At 33.6% G+C, this 24,414-nt stretch overlaps 2 protein-coding genes and 1 non-coding gene across 3 annotated transcripts in view; 2 read left to right on the forward strand and 1 right to left on the reverse strand.

Annotated features, from left to right (window-relative positions):
• Positions 1-72: 72 nt before the first annotated feature.
• On the forward strand, positions 73-12,619 carry Smp_159930 (ADP-ribosylation factor-like 3, arl3; the record flags this gene model as incomplete). The annotated part of the gene is made up of 6 exons (XM_018791379.1): positions 73-141; positions 256-399; positions 431-547; positions 582-632; positions 3,114-3,299; positions 12,437-12,619. 6 exons carry the CDS (start codon positions 73-75, stop codon positions 12,578-12,580), a joined length of 711 nt encoding a protein of 236 aa, XP_018645437.1. The 3' UTR covers positions 12,581-12,619.
• Positions 6,625-6,697, reverse strand: Smp_tRNA_01070_Pseudo_TTG.1.1. Its single transcript has one exon. It is a non-coding gene (tRNA).
• Positions 12,620-19,872: 7,253 nt separating the features above from the next.
• Smp_159920 (cadherin, putative) overlaps positions 19,873-24,414 on the forward strand; it is a gene marked incomplete at both ends in the record, with an annotated part of 35,213 nt that continues 30,671 nt past the window's right edge. The window contains 4 exons of the mRNA XM_018791380.1: positions 19,873-20,260; positions 20,462-21,652; positions 21,896-22,828; positions 22,970-23,809. Of these exons, the coding sequence (XP_018645438.1) occupies positions 19,873-20,260; positions 20,462-21,652; positions 21,896-22,828; positions 22,970-23,809 (3,352 nt within the window). The remainder of the gene's footprint in view (positions 20,261-20,461; positions 21,653-21,895; positions 22,829-22,969; positions 23,810-24,414) is intronic.

A 24,414-nucleotide genomic window follows, 5' to 3' on the forward strand; every position in this document is an offset into this window, starting at 1 on the left:
TTTAGAGGTAGCCATAGTAAGGGCCGATAAGGACTTCTTCCCAAATCCCCGTGGTTATTGATACCTTCAACCATGCCGAAACGACAAAAAGCGAGTGAAAATAAATTAATTGGTTTATATGAGCTGGTCGCAAATATATTGGTTAGTAGTCCTATTTAATTGTTGTTGTCATATCAACTGGTGGTGGTTTGTCAACTTTTGTAATGGTAGAACGAGTATTTTATTATTAACCACTGTTATGTAATAACCTTTCAGGGCTTGTTAAGTCTTTTAAGGAGATTGAAATCCAAACCAGAACAAGAAATAAGGATTCTTCTTCTTGGTCTAGATAATGCAGGAAAGACAACTTTGCTTAAACATTTAGCATCTGAAGATATAACTCAAACTACTCCCACTCAGGTATCGGCAAATTTGTTATATATTTTGTCAGGGATTTAATATCAAAAGCGTTCAGTCCCAAGGGTTCAAACTAAATGTTTGGGATATTGGAGGACAGAGAAAGATTCGCCCATATTGGAAAAACTACTTTGAAAATACAGATATCTTGGTAATTATTTCTCCTCTCCTTTATAGAATTTTAGATTTATGTGATCGATAGTTCAGATAAAAAGCGCTTTGAGGAAACCGGAGAAGTGCGTTCTGCTTTTTTAAAAAAACATCTAAATGTAAAAAGGACTACTTTGTTTACATTGATGAACTTTGTCAATCCCTATTATTTGTTTATTTTTTATAGCTCTTCTTGTCTATTTACTGATGTTTAATGGCCAGTTATTGGTGGTAGTATTAGACCAGATAGTCCATAATCAATAACAACTCAAAATTTCCGAAGTAACTGGTAGAAAACCGTAGTTTTACAAGGATAAGTGGTTTTAGATGTTTTTATAGTCACTGACCTTGCCTTCGCACCATCTCATAAAATACTGAAACTCTTTATTATTAACTAATCCTACGCCTTTTTATAAAGTATTATTCCAGTTAATTCGCTCATTTTTGTCACATTTTTTTCTCCCCTTTTATTTAGGGAAATTTTTGCACTTGTCGCCTTCTTAATTTACCTCAATTTAATCTTACAACCTTTATTCCAACCAGAAGAATGGCCTGTAACATGGCGGATGTTGATTGTAACCCTGAGATAAATTCATTTACTTAGATTCAAAATATAATAAAATATATCGAATATGAAAATCTGATCAGGGACAATATTTATTGGAAAAACAGTTCAGTTAAGATGCTCAATAAAGACTGCTTTCAGATAATGAGCTTTCATCTAAAATTTGCGAAGAATGTGATTAGAAATCAGGACTAGTTTCTATTCTAGACCATATCTGACTTTTCACATCGTGTTGCAAACTGAACATGCCAGTAAATAATTTCCTAATATGAGTGGTTCAATAGGTTTTTAGTGGCGCTTACAACCTAGCTAGTTTTGATGGATCTGATTGGTTTAAGACACATACTTATGTATCCATACCACTTCATGATACGTTATCACGTTCATACGTTTTCAGCTTTAAGAGAAGCTGAATGTACTATACTACCTATTGATACTGCCTACTTAGTAAAAATATGTGTGATTAATAGATACTTCCTAAGTGCAGTTTTGGAAGAAATCTAATGTTGATGTTGTTTAATTGTTCATCATACGGCTTTTTATTGAATCCAAGTATTCTGAATGACTGAATAATAATTCATAGGCACTGATGATCACTTATAAACGACAGTCGTAACTAGTCTTCGGAAACTACAGGCTAGTTTTAACTAAAATGACGGAAAAATGTGGTTTTCCATCATGTTTTAGATAGATATTAAAATTTTATCGGTATAAAATGAAAGCAAACTGATGCACCTTATTCGAACATTTGATACACAAAAATCCGCAACCTGATGTACAAAGTGCAGATTTATTTACTCGACTTAACTCCATGTCTTTTATAGTGGTGTGTAGTGATACCCATAGGCTACAAAAACTGAAGTAGATAGAAAGTGGTGAAAACTTTCAGTTTACTGTCTGAAAACCAAATGCTTTAGTGATTTAAGTGTATCAGGAAAGGGGATAGATTTTCAATGCTCATTAATATTCATACAATTATCCAAACAAGATAATTCAGTCCGTTTTGGTGACGAACAACTGAATCTTAATCCATTCACAATATCTTTGATGCTTCAATAGAAGTATTTTGCACAGTTGTGATTCACATTGTTTGCATTAACTGTAGACTCTTATCACGAATAGCTTATCAAGGTGTTTTCAGCATATATTTTTCCGTTCATGGCTGACTTACTGATTAAATTTTCCTGACAAAAACATCCTACAAATCGTTGGTGGCAAGGTTAAAACGCTATCCACTGTGTGAATGTATTAAAGTTACGTAAATTTGATAGTAATAAATCGGTTTAAATAGATAAGTTTAATAAATAAAAATCCAATACCAAAAAACTCTAAGGAATTGAAGGTAAATGTGATATCGAGGAATCTTGTGGCTTTTGAGGTCTATGGGTGACACAAAATCTACTCATATCACCCATCTACCATATCCTTTAAATATTTGTTCCTCCTGTTTATTGTTGATTACTTCTACCTGCTTCTCATACTAATAACATTGCTAGTGTTTAAAGCCCCACGAAACAGTTAGTTTATTCCAGTGATGAGACAGCACCTAAAACTGGCAACAAAGTTGGACTCTCGAAAACATTTCATCTCTTTATTTAAAAATTAATGAAAGGAAGTAGAATATGATAGTTTTTTATCCATTTGTAGCACATCAATTTTCTCTCGCAACTTTAATTTCACTGACAAGTGAGTAACAATTTAATGCTGTTTGTGCCTGTCGTCAGATAAGTTCTTTACCTAAGTGACTCAGTCAGATGGTTTTATAAATCTGAACTTGTTTCTATGAACTTCATGTACGGTGTCTTTCAAGTTAAATAAAACTTTTTGAACCTGGACTTGAATCTCAAAATTTCCCTGGATTGTGTGAAATATTTCACTATCTAAAACACCAAGTGATCCACGGGAATCCTCTGTTGAATGGGATAAAATCTTTTCCTTAAATTGACCGATTATTTAGCCTATTTTTATACTTCTTGTTTCATTGAATGTATTTCCCTTATAGGAACTCTTGGAACTTTTATCAGAAGATAAATTAGCCGGCGTTCCTTTAATAGTGTTCGCCAATAAACAAGACTTGCTCACCGCTGAACCGGCAAACAGAATATCAGATGGGCTTGGGTTACTAACTATTAGAGATAGACCATGGCAAATTCAGGGCTGTTCAGCTATAACTGGCAATGGTGTACAAGTAAGCTGAAATATTCGTTTTTAATTTTATGAGACTGGTTTATTATTATTATTTATCAGTATTAATGATGTGCGATATTCAGAATTTGTGTATATGTCGATGAAGTCGAGAGTGAAATCAACTCATTAAAATGGTTGATAATCAGGGAATATAATGAACAGATAGAATTTAACAATATGAATCACTGTATATCAATTCATTGTTCTGAAGGTGAAGTTCTCTTTACGAGGCCTGAAGTTTATGTGTTCGGTCACTAGCATAGTCGTGGATCTACACTGCTAAGAAGTTCCATACCAGGACAAAACAACTATCCTAGTGTTTCTAGGTTTTTAGTGGTTGTCTAACTATGATCAGTTCGTAGCATAAAACTGAAAAGCTCTTGTACTAAAAAGTGGCCCCCGAATGCCCTGGTACGACCGAGGGTTGGAAGAGTCAGCTCTCTCCCTCCAAATGCTTTCATATGACCACGAGTATACAACCACTAACAATGAAGCCTTACTCACCACATTCCAATGGCGGGGTGCTGTTTAAGAAAATGAGAGGATGAAAAGCAAATTTCTAGTGCTTCAACCGGGTTGATGGTTACGGAGGACCGACCTAGTGGAGTTAGAAAACCCGGATTCCACACTGATTGTGCATATGGACTCCAGAATCCTGAAGGAACAAATGGGGTATCAACCTTTTGTTAGTCAGTGACTACCATAGGACTGAATCTCCTCACGTCGCTCCAATGCCTTATGGATTAGACCTGTAGGTCAAAGGCTGATGTTTTATAATAGAATGATCAGTTTCAAGGCGAGAAATAACATCAGTTATAGTGAAACAATATCTATTCAATTATTTTACAGATTCTTTTTAGCTGTTTAAAATTTAAAGCTCATATAGCAGTTATTTAAAAACAGAACGTATTTAATTTAATGGTTGAATTTATGAGTCAATTAAAGTTAGACCACCGTGGGAAATCTGGAAGCACTAAACGGTCGTCTCGTTCCAGTATGCGACTCCTCAACAGTGCGCATCCACGATCCCACATCAAAGGAATCGAACCGAGGATATATCGGTCTCGTGATCTCAATTGAAGTTAGATATTAATAATGCTGGATACCGGCGCAGTGGTCTAGGGGTTAGGTGTTCGCATGCAGGACCGACAGGTCCTGGGTTCGAATCCGGCTAACGGAATCATGAATGCGCATTGACGAGGAGTCTCGTATTAGGACGAAACGGCCATCCAGTGCTTCCAGGTTCTCATGAATTCAACTATTAATTTACTATAATATCCATAAAACCCTTTTTTGATAAGAATTTATTTATGTTTGTTGGATAATATAAATAGAAGGAAGGTAATAAATAACAAAAGATCGTCCATAAGTTTGAGTTCTTCTAAGATAAATTATTAGATACCATAAATTATCTATCTATATAAATATCTGTCATCTCATAGCGCTGTCTATCAGCGTTGTTAAATGAACCTGAATATACGGATTTCTCTTTTTTTGATTTTTCTTGAAATACTTATCACAAGAGTTTTTTCACAATTGACTGATCACTGGGCGGTGATCGATGTCATGTGTGTCAAGTCCTTCTTAGTGATGACCGAATGATATCGATCATGTAAACATTAAACATCTGCTCCACCATCCCAAGTAAACATAATGGGATGCACAGATATGATTATAAATGCATCTTCGACTGATAAGCTACCGCTAAAACATAAGTTACTTCAAGAAAAAAGAAGCTACCTCGGTCGCGGCCCGAGTAGCTCAGTGGTAACGTCTCTGACTGTGAAGCTGAGTGACACGGGATCGAATCCGTCAGGGAGCACCAGTTCCCTCAAGATTACAGGTACACCTTGCTGACGAGTGCCAAGTAGTACGAAACCCGGGTCCAGTGTTTCCTATGTTACTTGAGGTACAAAAAAAGTGGTTCGAATGTAATACAGCAACATATTGATAATAAAGATCTATGAATATCAGTCAGTCAATCAGTCAGCTACAACGTAGGACCAGGCACATTTATGCATCGGTCCAAGTTGCCATACCTCATTAGCACAACAAGATGAATATCAAATTCACAGAAGTAGTTAATTTAGTGGTGGTAGTATTTAAAAGATAGGTTGTATATAAGGATATATTACAGGAAGAAAGACAAATATGAAGCAATTTTAATCTCAGGGTATAAGGGAAGATAAAGAATGTATACACCTTACACCATTGTGATCAATTCTAAGCCATGTCACCTAGAGTCTCCAATCATTGGTTACGATCGTCACATGGGACCCCAACCAAATAGTCTGTATCTACCAACATGAATCTATTCCATACATTTTAAAAAATAATTCAATTTTTAGTTGATTTTATTTCGTCATGGCAACAGTATTATTTTATAGTTTATCATTTCTTTGTATTCATTAGGTAAAAAAAGAATAATGAAGTTCATTCATTATGTGTTCTTATCAAGGTTATTTATCAAGGCGTTTTTTTCTTTTTTTCTTTTTTCTATTTTTCTTTTATATTTAACTTAATTATTTTATGAAAAATTAGTTAGTTTTGCTCGCGCTTTTTTTGGTAAGACACCAATTTAGTCACCATGAGAAAGCTTTTTCATTAGAATATATAAAAAAATGGTTGAAGTTAGACATTAACACCGTTGGATACTGGCCGGCTCAGTGGTCTATCTGTTAAGTGCTCTGGCGCGAGACTGATAGGTCATGGGTTCGAATCTCACGAGGCGAGGTCGTGGATGCGTACTGATGAGGAGTCTCATAATAGGACGAAACGGCCGTTTAGTGCTTTCAGGTTTTTCTATGGTGGTCTAGCTTTAATTGACTCATGATTTCAACTATGAAAATATAAAAAAATTATCAGATTTTAAAATAAAATTGACTTCGATAATTTTTTTTACTAGAAAAGAAGAAATCGATATTGATTCCTTTTATTCGTGTTTAATCTTTTAATGTTGTCATGGTAACAATCATGAATTCTCATCATAGTATTATTCTTTCATTAACTGTAGATTATTTTGCATGCGAGTGCCATGTTAATATATATGAACGCCAATTAGAGAGCAGTGATTTATTGATCAGAGCTATGATACACGTTAACCGTATAAGCAGTCTTGAATACTTATCAGTCCTGTTATCTGCCTAACCCAGTCAGTTAAGTTCAGAACACCAATAACAGACTCTGCAATATGAATCATTATTCACGAACATACTAGGTTTAGTAAGCAAAGATGGCTAGTGACTAGCAGTGGAATCCAGTTTGACGAACGTTTCGTCCTATTTGGGACTCGTCAGCCGGATGTACCTGAATCTCAGACTTGTTGACGTTCACTCTGGGACTCGAACCCAGTACCTTTCGCTTCAAACGCCATCGCGTTATCCACTTGGACGAAACGCGCGTTCTGGATTCCATTGCTAACCACTATACATCTTTGCTTATCATGCTTGTGAATTAAGGCAATATCGAGGTAATACGCATGGTATGTACATATGCCAACAGGAGACTGATCAATTGCAGTCCTAAACATCGATGGGAAGATTCAAACAAACAATACTAAAGGAATTTTCAGGAAATGTTTCAAAATAACATTTTATTTCATGAAGTTAAGGAATCTGTTGAAATATATGAATAAAAATCTTATTATGAATAAAAAGGATAGTCAGTTCATCATTTAAGCTCATAGATCGAGTTCACTTATCTAAAAGAATAAGAAAAGGTTAATAATAATCCGATGGAGTTCAACCAGGTCTGTTGTGAGATAGTAAGTTACTGAAGACATTGGTGGGTGTGTCGCTCAATTTTGTGGATCGGTTGAATCTAGACATTAACACCGCTGAACCCCGACTCAGTGATCTAGAGGTTAAGTGATTGCGCGCGAAACTGATAGGTCCTGGGTTCTAATCTTGTGAGGAGGGATTGTGGATGCGTACTGATGAGGGGTCTCATAATAGGACGAAACGGCCGTCGAGTGCTTCCGGTTTTTCCACGGTGGTCTAGCTTCAATTGACTCATGATCTCAAGTATATTAAATTACTGAAATCTCCATAAACCCCCCTTCTGACATTAATTTAATAATTTCTCAGTTTCCTGTCACTCTAATTTTCGTAATTGAGTGTTCATTAAAGTTCTTCAAGAACAATATAATAACAATAATAGAGTTACCTCTTTCGTTTAATCGGCTATGAGGATTCGCTAAGTGTTCTACGGCTATTTCTCCAACATACAAATTTAATATATGGTTGTTGATCTCTATGAAAATAAGTATCTCACACTGCATAATGGTAGTACGTCACCCTCTCATAAGTTCTGACGGAGCTCTTTAACGCTTCAAGTGATTGGAACGCTACCAGATATAATGCATACAAGAATATGTTATCTGTTTCTGTGACAGCGTGAGAGACGAAAGAGCTAATACTTTGTACGTTACTATCTACCATAATTTGAAGAAAAGGTGCTCAGTCGACAAGTACTGACATTTAATATCACTTTTAAGAAACAAATAACCAATTATGATGAATTTAGAACTAACCATTTAATTGGACAAAACGGAATGAAAAAAGTGGAAAATTGGATGAAAAAGTACAAAAGCATGAGGCGAGACTATAATTTATGGACGAGCCAATCAGAAGCGTTTGAGGGATTTCAAGGTTACGTCGCCGATTTTAGTACCTGATGCTAAGGTACGATCGATTCATAGAGAATTTTAAAGAAGACTTGACAATTTAGTGGCTACAACAAATGAGACTACTAAGAAGTTCCTGTATTTGTAATTGCGGGTATTCAATGACTTGTAGACCTTGTGCAGATGACCGTGATGTTGTCCTTCGATGTAATATATGTTGAAGGAAGACGTTTGATGGAATAGGAACCGTTATCGCTCGATCCTGATTGACACTAAGGCATATTATAATAATTGCCGCAAACTGTATATTAAAAGCATCAGTAACATTGGTTGCAATAATTGCAGATGTTATTGAAGCTTCGTCTGTTCAGTGATATGAGTGTTGTTAGGACATATCCATAATAAAAATGATAAACTTACACAACCGGAGTACACACGAACAATATTGAAGCTATGTAGTCGATTCTGAGAGAGTTTTTGTGACCTTATCATGGCTCCAGAGACTAACTACTATGGAGCCGTATGGATGAGTTCATCTACCTTATGCATTACGATTCTAGAACCTTTGAACCTCTTTCTAATCTTGACAAGTTTTTGGACCATATAGGAGAAGTGTATCCATTTTAATTATTTGCTTTTGTATAATATATTTTTACTCTATGTTGACTGTTCACTGATTGGCTAACATTTCTTAAGGTCACTTAAGATTCGTTCAAAGGTCGTCCATAAATTATAGTCTCGCCGAACATGTCATACTTTCAATGATTTTCATCAACCTCCATTTTTGTTATTATTTATCTCTTTCCAAAATCTACATACTTATGAGTAGTATATTTTTGTTTATATTAAATATTTATCTCATTTAGGAAGGAATAGAATGGGTAATCAAATCAGTGAATACTCGTTCAAAAATGAAATAGAATTCAATACCATTTTATAGATGTTATAACCTACCATGTGATTGTACAGTTAGTTAATGTATGATTTCAATTAGTAATTTGTTATTAACATAATAATTTAATACCACTATTCAATGATGGTTTAAGAAGAAAATGAAGGAGAATATGAGGAAGAAGAGTTTTTATGAAGGGAATAGATCTCTTTTGTTTATAGTTTCCCATTACATTAAAACATATGCATTTCGAAACTTTTCAAGTTTCCATTCTTATTATTTTCACATTTTCGTTGTTGTTGTTGTTCTTCTTCTTGGAAAATACTCTTGAAGATTGTGATGTATTTATGTAAGTATATATATGTTTATATATTGAACATTGGAAATATATGTTTCCATTTTGAAAGTTAAATTGGCGAGACTAAACTTTATGGACTAGCCAATCAGACGCTTTCGCGGGTTCTAAAGGTCACGGCGCTAAGTTCGGTACCTGATGCTTATGTACGGTCGGTTCACAGCGGATTTTAGAGACGACGTGATAATTCAGCGTCTACAATAAGTGATTATTAAGAAGTTCCTATACTTGTGACTGTATTACTCAAATGACTTTTTTCGCTTGATCACGATTAAGGTTAAGACCCAAACCCTTAACCCTAAACCCTAACCTTAAACCTAAACCCTATCCCTAACCCTAAACCTTAACCCTATCCCTAGCCTTAAATCCAAACCTTAACCCTATCCCTAACCTTAAATCCAAACCTTAACCCTATCCCTAACCCTAACATGCCAACAACATTGAAGCTATGTGGTCGAGGCTAAAAGAATTTTTGAGACCTTATCGTGGCTCCAGATGTCGACTACTATGGAGCCATATGGATGAGTTCCTGTACAGTATGCACTATGATTTTAGAACTTCCGAACCTATATCTGACCTTGAGAAGTTTTTGAGCCATGTGAAAGAACAGTATCCGCTTTAAGTTTTTAGTTTTGTATTATATATTTTCACCGTATACTAACTATCTTCTGATTGACTAACATTTCTCAAGGTCATTTAAGATTCGTTCAAAGGTCGTCCATAAAGTTTAGCCTCGCCGTTAAATTTTGTTTATTCATAGTTGAAAGCGTGAGTCATTTGAAGCTAGACTACCATGAAAAACCTGGAAACACTGGACGGCCGCTTCGTCCTATCGTGGGACTCCTCAGCAGTGCACATCCACGATCCCTCCTTGCGAAGATCGAACCCAGGACCTTCCAGTCTCGAGCCAGAGCTCTTAACCGACAGCCCACTGAGTCGGCCGGCATCTAAAGGTGTTAATATCTAACTTCAACTGATCCACAAAGTTCAGCAACCGTTCACCAATTGTCTTCACTGAGTTCCTATTTCACGACAGACGTGGTTTGAACTCTACTGGTCACTGCTTTTCACTAGAACTCCTGGATGTACTTCTCGAAGTCAGTCACTAGTGAGCATATGATTATATTCATTATCAGAAGGGGTTTTTGTGGAGATTTACTATTTTCATAGTTGAAATCGTGAGTCAGCTTCAGTGATTAAATATTACTGAGGAAGTGAATATTCATTTCCTCTTCATTATCATCAATGTTAACAAGATTAGTTATCTTTTGTTTTGATCAATGACTTAATGATCAGAGATTAGATCAATCATTGCATGTCAGCTGAAGATGCCATAACAGATTATTATCATGAAGGAATGGTTTAAAAAGACAGAGTGAAAAGGTATGTGTATGAAGGAATAAAAATATTCAAAACTGGGGGGATGAAAAAGGTTGAATGAGTCAGTGGCATTGTAAACTACTCTAAACCATGTCATATGAAGTCACTAACCACCGATCTCTTTTATATTGTTGACTCAAAACAGTTAGTCTGTTTCTAACTGTTATGACTGCGTCACCTATTGTTATATGTGTATATACATATCACAGTAAATTATTACTTATACTTGTAAAAACGAGGAACCACCGCCATTCCCACGACGTGGTAGTAAGAACCCAAAGACTGGTACAAGTGAAAATTTAGGCAAGACTATAAGTTATGGACAACCTTTGAACGAATCATAAGTGACCTTGAGAAATGTTAGCCAATCAGTAAACAGTAAGGATAGAAAGCAGAGATGGATAGTGGCTAGCAGTGGAATCCAGGACGCGCGTTTCGTCCTATTTGGGACTCGTCAGCTGGATGTACCTGCATCTCAGAGTTGATGTTCACTCTGGGACTCCTGGTAGCCACTTGCTTGTGCGATAGGGTGAAGTTTGAATTCACTTAGTATTGTTTGTTTGGATCTTCCCATCGATGTGTTTAGGACTGCAACTGGTCAGTCTCTAATTGGCATATGTGCATACTGTGCATAAGGATAGAGTAAAAATTCATTATAGAAAACCAAACAACTAAGGTGGATACATTTCTTTTATATAGTCCAAAAACTTGTCAAGGTTAGAAAAAGATTCAAAGGTTCCGAAATCGTGATGCATAAGGTAGAGGAATTCATCCATATAGCTCCATAATAGTTGGTCTCTGGAACCATGATAAGGTCACAAAAACTCTCTCAGAATCGACCACATAACTTCAATATTGTTTGTGTTTGCTCTAGTTGTGTAAGTTTATCATTTCTATTATGGATATGTCCCTACAGTACTCATATCACTGAACAGCCGAAGCTTCAGTAACATCTGCAATTATTGCAACCAATGTTACTGATGCTTTTATTATACAGTTTGCGGCAATTATTATAACATCTGCAATTATTGCAACCAATGTTGCTGGTGCTTTCATTATACAGTTTGCGGCAATTATTATAATATGCCTTAGTGTCAATCAGGATCGAGCGATAACGGTTCCTATTCTATCAAACGTCTTCCTTCAACATATATTACATCGAAGGACAACATCACGGTAGTCTTCATAAGATCTACAAGTCATTGAATACCCGCAATTACAAATACAGGAACTTCTTAGTAGTCTCATTTGTTGTAGCCACTAAATTGTCAAGTCTTCTTTAAAATTCTCTATGAATCGATCGTACCTTAGCATCAGGTACTAAAATCGGCGCCGTGACCTTGAAATCCCTCAAATGCTTCTGATTGACTCGTCCATAAATTATAGTCTCGCCAGATCATGCTCACCAAATCAGTTTTCATAACAAACGTAAATGGGCTGACTTACGAACATTTCCCATTGTTTTATTCTTTAATTTTATCATTGGAATTTCATAAATAACATTGATTTTGGACACATATTCTTCATTGATTTACAACCACCTGACACCGTATTGACTTTATCTATTCAACATTTGAATAGAAATAGCCTACTAATATGATGTGAAGTCAGTCTAGAGCGATGATAATCAATTTGTAAAAACGTATTTGTCAAGCGGTTTAACAGTCTAACTCTCGTAAACAAATAATTATATCGATGGATAACAGGTTAGATTGTAGTCAAGTTTGCCTTAGTTACTGTTATTACCATTATTATTACTACCATTACTATTACTACTGCTACAAATATTGCCTATATGACCACTACCATTATTACTGCTATTACCAATTCCATTATTTCTGTTACTTAAACTGTTATAACTATTATAATTATCACTATGATGGAAAGAAACCTATTTTCCATAATGGACAAGAAGAAGAAGAAGAAATAAACATAATGTCACATAGTAAGACACCACCATTGAATGCAAAGCAGTTACGTAATGGTGAGAAAAAATCAAATACTGATCATGCCAAAGACGTCCAAGCATAACAATAAACAAGCCTGAATGTCATGTTTGGTTTGCAGATTAAAAAAAAAAACGTTTTACTGTCAATAATAATAATTGTACAAATTATGAGAATCTATGAAAGAAATACCATGATTTCTACCCAATTCATGTACATATTGATATAAAGAATGGAAATAAACTTTTGAACCATTCACTTTTGTGTTTTTGATTGTTTTACCGGTAGATAGTTTATGGGATATCGTATGTGTTACTGTAGTGAGGAAGTCATACATTGACCTTAGAAGTGGTCAGTGTATGATATGGTATCGTGGTATGAAAGAAAGCTGCAATGGGCTGGCTTCTGTTGGTCCTTCACGACTCCTTGGTTAGGGTCTGAAAGATGGTGCAACGCAGTGGCTAGAGACGTTATCAGATATGGCTCAAAATAGAAGCCAGTGGCGAGCCTGATGTAACGTTCTTTTACTTTCTTCATACAGAGTGGTTATAATTTTTTTAACTGAGAGAGTTCTTCTGGTTGTATATTTCAGTTCCTCTCATCATTACTCTTCTCTTTTTTTCCTTCTTTTATATATGCATCTTACCCTCTTTTCTCTTCCTATTCTCATTATTTTGTGTGACGCATATGTATCCGGTGCCCTTTGTACCAATATGTATGTGTTAAATAAATAAATAGTGAGGAAGTAGGGAGTCCTGGCGATCAGATAAGTTTAACCAGGTCGATAACCTAATTGAATACAAAATTAGTTGATCCTAATCGAGTACTGTTAGCCATAAACAATAAGAAATGACACGGTTCCCACTTCTGCCGAGTGTACGTTCACCGTCAACGTCACCAAGGTTCGATGTACCTAACTCATCACAGATTGACAATGGAAAATCGAAAATGCACACACACACTTGTATAATCAACCATCATCTGGTTGCGGAAACAATCTCATTTCTCTTTATCAAGCTTCCGTTTACAACTCCTCACCATCTATCTGCATACAGTTCGATGATCAACATTTACATTCAGTCATTATAAGACACATGAGAATACAAGCATGGTTCACGAACTTGTATTTGGTCACTGGAATGCATTCGCTTGTCAATTGTGGAATGAATGTAATTTGCATGGAATTCCCATGAATAATAAATTCCATGAAGTCGACCATTTCAGGGTAGAGATTCTAAGAAATCTTGACCACTGAGCATTCACAACAGTATTTGATCTCGGATAAACAGAAGCAGCAATAGTAAAAGTAGTAGTAGTAGTAGTAGTAGTAATAGTAATAGCAGTAGGAGTAGGACCAGTAGTAGTAGGATTCGTAGTAATAGTATTGTTTGACATAGAAGTAGTACTAATAGGAGAATTAGTGATAGTATTATTATCAGGTATATTGACATTAGTCAATGAATTTCCACCATGAACGTTTCAGGACAGGTTTGTAAAAACAATATCCTCATCTTCATTACATCTGGTTGTGCTTAAACGACCAACACTACTCAGCTGTGAACTGTTACAAACAACTCGCTATCTTCATAGTGCTTCTATGTATGGCAGTAAACGTGGAAGATTAGATGATTTCCATCCAATTCTGTCGTGCAGTGTGATTTATCTTTTAGATGGTAGTTTCGGACATCAAGTCCCTTATAAGTAAGAAAAATGGTTATGATATTCCAAGCAACTAGTCCCTTTCATTGATTTGGTTAGTGTAATAAGAAGACGAAGATTATCAGAACTATGTGATATATTAGCGCAATACATTTCGAACGATCTGATCACTTATATACTCGTTAAGAAGATTTGTATATAAAGATGAAAGGTCAAATAGACTAGAAATAGAGGGTAAAGGGAGGACCAAGATAATGAAGAAAATAATATGAAAAACAACTTGAAGCCCCATCACGCTGGATAATATAAATCAATATTACCAGGGTAGGTGTAAGATGAGAACTACTTAAGTCTATGACTTTTAATTTTTGGCACGCTGGACAAAATGTAACCATTATGTGTTAATTTTTGTTGTTGATTATTTCAAACAGTTGAATAATTGAATGTGAATAGGGTGTCAATTTTATATTTCCAAAAAAACTATATCCCTATGATATATGTAAATTACAAATGTAATTCGTGAAGATGCTATACGTTTCAATAAGAAAATAACATGTATTCATCCAGTTTACCCGATTGATGTCAGGACTCAGTGGTCAAGTGGATAACGTGATGGCGTTTGATGCGAAAGGTACTAGGTTAGAGTCCCAGAGTGAACATCAACAAGTCAGAGATGCAGGTACATCTAACTGACGAGTCCCAAATAGGACGAAACGCGCCTTGTCCTGGATTCTACTGCTAGCCACTATCCATCTTTGCTTATCATGCTTGTGAATTAAGGCTATATCGAGGCAATATTCACAGTATTCACATATACCGATAAGAGACTGACCAGTTGCAATCCTAACACATCGATGGGAAGATTCAAAAAAACAATACTAAATGAATGTATCCGATTGATAGCTTGTAGGATCAGACGATACAACTCTAAAACTTGATGTATTCTCATAAATGTTGCTAAAATCAAACATATAAATAGGATAAGAATGACGGTTTCAGACTGGTATACTATAGATTCATTGACACTGTATGCATTATCATCCAATATGATGAAGTATGAAATGTCTTCTATATTGACTGATAAATAAAGATTGTACACCATGAACTCAAACATCTGTATTTCAATGTGGAAGTACAATCATTCCGAAATTGGCAAACTATAAGTTGTGCAATATTTTAATAACGTTCATTGTAAAGGAACATTTAATTGCATATATGAAAGCGCAGTGATGAAGAGTCCCATACGGAGGATAATACGATCGTTCAGCGCTAAAAGACTTTTAACAGTCTTCTAATCTAGAACGGTTCATGACTTAAATGAAATTCAACAATCTCCGCCACCCTTCACTAAAGATTATTGCAATATGTATATAGTTAGTACTCATATATAAAGAATCAATTTAAGTTGGTCTAAACCTCTATAATACTCCTATGATTATTTAAGAAAAGCGAAGGAAGAAAGAACTCAGGACGATCAGTCATGCAAGTGAACGTTTAATCTCTGAACCACTGATTCAGTATCCAGCAGAGTTAATATCTAACTCCAATCAATTCATAACATTTCAAGATCATCTTATATTGTCTTCGGGTGTGCAGATGCAGTATACTCAAAACAGATTAACTTCACTGGTCATAACTTCTCACTAGAGCATTATAAATTTCTTTTTGAATCTAGTCACTAGTGAACACATGGTAATTGTCAGTATGGATGTTGTGTAGATTTCAAAGGTGAACTAACTTAGGTCGGTTCATGATTTCAATGAACTGTTGAGTTTATATTTAACTTATCAGAAACCTTGGTGTAAATAATTTAGTTAATTTTGATGAACTTTGGAATGATCAATTTTACGAGATTATAACTATTTGATTGTGATATATTGCCTATATATAAAAATTGACGGAAGTTGAGATCATAAGTCGATCTAAGCTAGACCACCATTGAAAAAGATAGAAGCAATGAATGGCCGTTTCGTCATAGTATGGGATTATTCAGCATAGCGCATCCATGATTCTACATGTGGGATTCGAACGTAGTACCTTCATTTTCTTGCGTGAACTCATAAAATCTTGATCATTGCAACGGCATCTAACAGTGGTAGTGTCAAACTTCAATCGATCCACGATCTTGCATAATCATTCATCCGTTGTCTGAGATAGATACATGTCTCTAACCGACACGGATTGAACTCTACTGATCATGGCTTCTTACTAAAACTCCACGAAATCCATCTTGAAGCTAGTCACAAGTGAGAACATGGTGATCGTTATTAGGAAGAAAATTTGTGGAAATTGTAGTGATTTTAATAATTGAATTCATAAGTCGATCTATGCCATCCAGCGCTTCCAAGTTTTCTATGGTGATCTAGTTTATATCGACTCATGAATCCAACTATTAAAATCACTTCAATCTGTATAATCAACCATTCTAATGTATATATGAAGAGATATTTGTACTTTACCACCATAAACCTTGAAAATAATACTAACATTTCAATCGACTCATGATTTCAGCTATGAAAACACTGAAATCTTCACAAAACCCCTTCTGATCTATAATCATATGCTCACTACTGACTGAATTCAAAGGATGTTTCCTTGAGTTCCAGTGGGAAGCAGTGACCAGTGGAGTTCAACCACATGTGTTGTAGAGATATCAACTCACTGAAGACAATTGGTGAACGGTTGCTCAAAAATCGTGGATTGGTTGAAGTTAGACATTAACACCGTTGGATGCAGGCCGGCTCAGTGGTCTATCAGTTAAGTGCTCTGGCGCGAGACTGGTAGGTCCTGGGTTGAGGAGTTCCATAATAGGACGAAATGGCTGTCCAGTGGTCTCAGGTTTTCCATAGTGGTCTAGCTTCAATTGACTCATGATTTGAACTATGAAAATAGTGAAATCTCCACAAAACCCTTTCTGATTTCTAAATAAGCCAGTGAATAACTAATATTCAAGTCACATACGTATTACCAGTCGTGTTAAATGCTTACAATCAAAACGTTTTAAAGAATCCATAATTACAATAATGAAAATCTAAAAATCACTAAATCCAATGTATCTTCTACCCGAAGTATGTTCTGATGATGTCGTTCAGAAGGACAATGAAAGCTCCATGACCAAACCATCCAGCTTAGAGAACAAAACTCCATCAGAATATATCATATATTTTAATAATATACATTATGATCAGAATAATTGAAATGTTATACTCTAATATATCATATAATTCTAATAATCTTTGTCTTCTTACTACACTATTCAATATTATACATTTGTATTAGTATAGGGTTGTGAAGATTATTCAGTGTTTAATTGAGATCATGAATCGATTGATGTTAGACCATCATTGAATATCTGGAAGCACTGGAATGTCGTTTCGTCCTATTGTGAGACTCCTCAGCAATGTGCATCCAAGATTCCGTAGATCTCAGATAAATTTACTTAAAAATAAAGAATACAAATAATATAACAGGTATAATACTTCACTTGGTATTATTTACTTGTATCTTCTCATTGGTATTTAGGACTTCCATTGAGCAATCTCTTGTTGGCATATGTATATGCTGTGTGAACTGCCTTGATATCCCCTTTAAATCACAAGCTTTTATAAGCAATGATGGATAGTGGCTAACAGTGGAATTCAGGACCACAGACACTTCACCACTTTTGGATACAAGTACATCCAGCTGACGAGTCCTAAATAGGACAAAATATCTCTATTCCTGGATTCAACTGCTACCCACTATCCATCTTAGCTTATAACAAGTATGATATTTTATCCATTAACAACAACGACAAAACAACTGTATATTCTCATAGTTGAAAGCGTGAGTCAATTGAAGCTAGACTACCATGGAAAACCTGGAATTACTCAACGGCCGTTTCATCCTATTATGAGACTCCTTAGCAGTGCGCATACACAATCCCGTACTCGCGAGCCAGATTCAAACCCAGGACCTACCAGTCTCTTGTACCAGAGCATTTAACCGATAGACCATTGAGTTGGCATCCAACATGTTTCCAGGTTTCCTATAGTCGTCTAGCTTCAATTGACTGACACTTTCAACTATGAAAATACTAAAATCTCTACAAAACCCCATACTGATAATTGTATATTCATTAATCAATTTTCTTTAATTCAAATGCTTAATATTAACTTAACTATACATTAACTATACTTTCTTCTGACTGGTCAATTCTAATCTACAGGTAAATAGTATTATATACATTAGACTATTTTGTCCAGTTATAATAAAGAGAGAACTTAAAGAGATGTGCTTTTTTCCTTTTTGTAAGGTTAACGATTAGTTGTTAATTCATCTATACTCAATCTTAACTAAAATAAAGTTTAGGGGATAAAAAAAAAATTGTTTCCATAACTATCTATGGAGAGAAAGAGGGAGGATAAGAGAGAAAGAGGGGGGATGAGAGAGAGAGAGGGGGGAACAGTGAATAAGATAAGAATGAATTTCTCCATAAAATTTATTGATCTTTATTCTTATAGATAATAACATGTATATACATTAAGTATGTTCATTTCGATATGTCTGTCGAACTAAATATGAGTTAGTTATATTGAAATAAAAATATAGAATTTTAAATGAAATTCCAAACAGTTTCGTCCTCGGTTGGCTTCATCAGTTGTGTTCAATCGAATTGAGTTAGTTATATTCAATATACATTGATTATCATTATCTTATTTGTTTATACTCAAAGCATTTCGTCTCCAATTGGCTTCATCAGTTGCATTTCATCGAATTGAGTTAGTTATATTCAATATACATTGATTATCATTATCTTATTTGTTTATACTCAAAGCATTTCGTCTCCAATTGGCTTCATCAGTTGCATTTCATCGAATTGAGTTAGTTATATTCAATATACATTGATTATTATTATCTTATTTGTTTATACTCAAAGCATTTCGTCTCCAATTGGCTTCATCAGTTGCATTTCATCGAATTGAGTTAGTTATATTCAATATACATTGATTATTATTATCTTATTTGTTTATACTCAAAGCATTTCGTCTCCAATTGGCTTCATCAGTTGCATTTCATCGAATTGAGTTAGTTATATTCAATATACATTGATTATTATTATCTTATTTGTTTATACTCAAAGCATTTCGTCTCCAATTGGCTTCATCAGTTGCATTTCATCGAATTTGAGTTAATTATATTCAATAGACACTTATTATTATTATCTTAATCAATAAAAATGTGGAATTTTAGATGAAATTTCAAAAAATTTCATCTTCAGTTGGCTTCATCAGTTATGTTTCATCGAATTGTTATAGTTTCATAGAAAACATTCAAATAAAATGACAATTTCATACAATATGACTTATCTTTCTCTTACTCCTCCTTTCACCTAGCAACTATAATATGAATATAAATTTTAAAATTATATTTAAATTATATTTAATTATTTATTTAATCAATTTAATATTGATTAAATTTCAAATCAATTATGAAGTAAAATCAATAAATATTGATTATATTAATAATACTACTTATAATGTACTTAGTAATAATGAATCATTATTAGAATATCAAATTCAATTTTATTTAAATGATAATACACCATTGAATTATTTAGTTGGTAATATATTGACTACTAATTATACCCATCCCCATCCCCATCCCCATCTCCACCACCCCCACCCCCACCAGCAACAACAACAACAACAACAACATGGAAACATCTTCATTCGATCAATGTTAATCCCAGATACATATTATCAATTAACTATAAAAGGTGATTTATATACACGTAATGTGATTGATCGTGATTTGATTTGTTCTAAATTTAATTGTTGTTTATTAAATTATTGTCAAATGAATATTGAAGGTTATTTATTTACAATTAATAATTTAAAACCAATTAAATTTCAAATACAAATTATTATTATTGATGAAAATGATAATATTCCCTTATTCCCTAAATCAATAATCAACACCGACAACAACCATAGCAACAACACTAACGAGCATAGCAACAACACCAACAAGCATAGCAACAACACCAACAATGAAAATTTGATTGATATTTATAATCAAAATTTAAATATTTATGAATTAATTATACCAGAATCTATTTCTATAGGTAAACGTTATTCATTACCTATGGCTATAGATAAAGATTCACCACGTTATGGTATTAAACAATATCGATTACAAATAATCAATCATTTAGTTACTAACCAGATTAGTAATGATTCTTATACATCTAGTATAGAATCTCCATTCAGCTTAATTAATCCAGATCAATTAATTATAAATAAGATCAATACTAAATCTATTATAGGATCACCTCAATTACAAGTAGATTATATGTTAGATCGTGAAAAACAATCAATTTATTATTATAGAATTATAGTTGAAGATCATGGTGAACCACCATTATATTCTGATATGATATTACGTATTAAAGTAGCTGATATTAATGATAATGCACCAATATTCATAAATTTCACCACAGATACAACGACCTTTAACCATAATGACAACAATAATATCTTCATTATGGAAAATCTTACCATCGGTACAAAAATCTTTCAATTTTATACAAAAGATTTAGATGAAGGTGAAAATGGTAATATTACCTATTTAATTGATTGGAAATCAATATATGGTGGTTGGGATCAATCAAATATTCAATCAATAATATCGAAATATTCATTAAATCCATGGAATGGTGAATTGACAATATCTGATCTTTTAGATTATGAAAATGAATTAGAACGTAAACTAATTTTATTAATACAAGCTATAGATAATGGTATACCAAAATTAACATCAAGTATAAGTTATACAATTCATCTTATTGATATTAATGATAATGAACCAGAAATTGAAATGATCCCAATACAAACTACTGAAATAAGTAGTAGTAGTAATAATAATAGTAGTATAGGGAATGTTAGTCAATTTCCTCTCCTTTATGAAAATGATCCAACACCACAATTATTAAGATTAATATCGATTAATGATAAAGATGATTGTTCAATAAATAAAATTCAATGTCAACTGATTAATGAAGAGCGAAATCTTGTAAGTTTTCGTTTAATCTCTTATTCAAATTATGCTTATGGTTTGTTTAATCAACGTCAATTTGATTATGAAAAAGATACAAATAAGAAGGGTCAACTTCTAGTTGGTATCCAATGTCATGATATAGCAGAACCGCCAAAATTCATTCAAAAATGGTTTGAATTACCATTAGGTGATTTAAATGATAATTGGCCACAATTTAATCAATTGAATTATGAATTTTCAATATATGAAAATGTACCAATCTATACAAAGATTGGATATATTGTTGCTATGGATTTAGATTCAGGTATCTATGGTCAATTAAGATATGAACTGGTGTCAGATCATTTGGAATATTTGAAATTCATTCAAATCGATGCTACAAATGGAACGATATATACAACTGATCACTTAGATAGAGAATTAATCAATATCCTTCATCTCTTTGTTACTGTGAAGGATGGTGGAGTCATCGCTGATGATGATGATGACGATGGTGGTGGTGGTGGTGGTTATGATAACAGGATCAATAACGAAACGGGAAACTTCAAATCAATCATTAAAACAAATACAACAAGTATAAAAATTCATTTACTTGATGTAAATGATAATCCACCTAAATATAATGGATCATTAGAATTTCATATAGAAGAGAATTTACCATTAGGTACAATAATATTAAATCAATTAAATTTTATTGATCCAGATTTAGGAGAGAATTCAACAATTAGTATAAAACTAATTGATCAATCATACTTTTATTTACCTAGTATATCCGATCAATTAAATAGTAACCATGGCAACGAAATGAATGATAATTCTATGATTTCAGTTGATAATCAATCAAGATTGGTTGTATCTGGGGTATTAGATCGTGAGAAACAAACTCAATTTATAATTAAATTAATTGCATATGACCATGGTCAATTCATAAGTCATACATGTACAACTACCTTGACATTTTACATTGATGATATCAATGATAATCAACCATATTTATTATATCCAAATAATGGTAGTCTATTATTTGGTATGTCTAAATCATCGAATTGGTTAAATAGCCGTCAATCTACATCATCAATGATACCAGTTGATACACCATTTGGTACATTAATAGCTACAATACGTGGTAAAGATTTAGATGCTGGTGATAATGGTACCGTCATTTATACTATAGTACCAAGTAAAATCTACCATTTAAAACAAAAACTTAAACAACAACAGAATGATATTAGTATGAAGGTGAATAATAGGAATTCGATTGATACTTTTGAAAATCCTAGCAATAGAAGTAATTTGAAGATAAGTAGTAAAAGACAATCCAACTCGTTTGATCCTTTTGAAAGTACTAGCAGTAGAAGTAATCTAAAGATAAACGAAAGAAAACTGAAATATGAAGTCGATGAGAATACAGACTTCTTGGAACTTCATGATGGATTTTTCTATTTTACTATTCATGAACAAACAGGTCAATTAACAACATCTTGGAATAATCACTTCAAAAAGAAAGAAATTGAATTATCCATTAAAAATCAATCTATTCATATGAATGAATTACAATTAAGGAATCAATATTTAAGATCAAGGAGTACACCTATACCTGGTTTATATATAATAACAATTCATTTACAAGATAAAGGTAAACCACAACAAACTACTGAAGTCATTTTTTATGTCAATATCAGTGAACCTATAGGGAATCCATTTGGCTTTTGGACATTACATCATTCCCATATTAGTAATAAAATAATATTGATTTTAATTATTATATGTAGTTTAGCTTTAATTATCAGTTTAACCGCTGTCATATTATGGATACGTTTCAAATCAGATCATCAAATATTAAGATCTTTATCGAATACTTCATGTAGAGAATATAAACCAGGTATAATCATTACATCAGATACACAGAATCATAATAAACATTATGAATTTCATCATTCCGTCAATTTATCTCCTATGACTGATAGAAGATATGAGAAAACTTCAAATCGGACAATCTTCTTACCTTCAACTGTTTTAGGATCATATCCTAAAGAATTTCCTTCATCAGAAGGTTTATATGATGGAACATTATTAACAGGGACAATGATAACCACTAGTATAGATGAGAAATTACCTTCTTATATACAACCATGTTATAGTGATGAGAATGCTAATCAATTATCTATACATGTATATCCTTTTCATGTTAATGAACAAAACGAGTCATGCCATCATACAACTGAATGGATGTCAACAACACCAAACAGATATCATACTATACCATATCAACCAACTTCATTCATTATTAAACATTCTAATGAACCGATTCCAAATATTATACATATGGATTCCTTTGCTGATAGAATAGACCTATATGATAAAGATGTACAATTATTAAGTAATGGTATGATATCTGTTAATTTAACTAATATAACTAATCAAACAAATAGTATATGTGGTAGTGATAGTGGAGTAGATAGTGGTACAGGTATTATTATTACTACTTCAGATACATATTTACCAATATCATCATGGTATTTAACGGATTTAGATAATAAAATTAATTATCATGATTCAATTTATGGTTCTTTTAAGTTACCATGTGAAAAACCTGACATGAATAACATCAGTCATGGTAATATATAAGAATTACGTAATATAGTCAAGTGTTCACTTAGAAACATCACCTTACACATGTAATACAACTAATGAAACAAGAGAAGGATACTTTTCTCAAGTATACTGTCTAATCCATGTTTATATATAATTGAAGAAATGAAGTATTTCATATTTACATTACAAAAATGAATCTCTATCCAGTGTGATCTATAGTGTGTTTATTATGATCCGGTAAGTTCATTATTAAATTTACCTATTATAATCTATATTGAATGACTGTTAAATTTAGTAGTTACAAATGGAATGTTGAAAACTGATCAATCCCAAAGATCCTTTGATAATCACTTGTAGAAAAATTGATTATAGATCAGAGAGAGGTTTTGTGCAGATTTCAGTATTTTCATAGTTCAAATCATGAGTCAATTGAAGCTAAACCATCATGGAAAACCTGAGAGCACTGGACGGCCATTTCGTCCTATTATGGGACTCCTCAACAGTTCGCATCCACGATCCTGACTCTCGAGATTTGAATCCAGTACCTACCAGTCTCGCGCCAGAGCACTTAACTGATAGACCACTAAGCCGGCCTGCATCCAACGGTGTTAATGTCTAACCTCAACC

The sequence above is a fragment of the Schistosoma mansoni genome (assembly GCF_000237925.1).
Source record: "Schistosoma mansoni, WGS project CABG00000000 data, chromosome 3 unplaced supercontig 0077, strain Puerto Rico, whole genome shotgun sequence".
Lineage (NCBI taxonomy): Eukaryota > Metazoa > Platyhelminthes > Trematoda > Strigeidida > Schistosomatidae > Schistosoma > Schistosoma mansoni.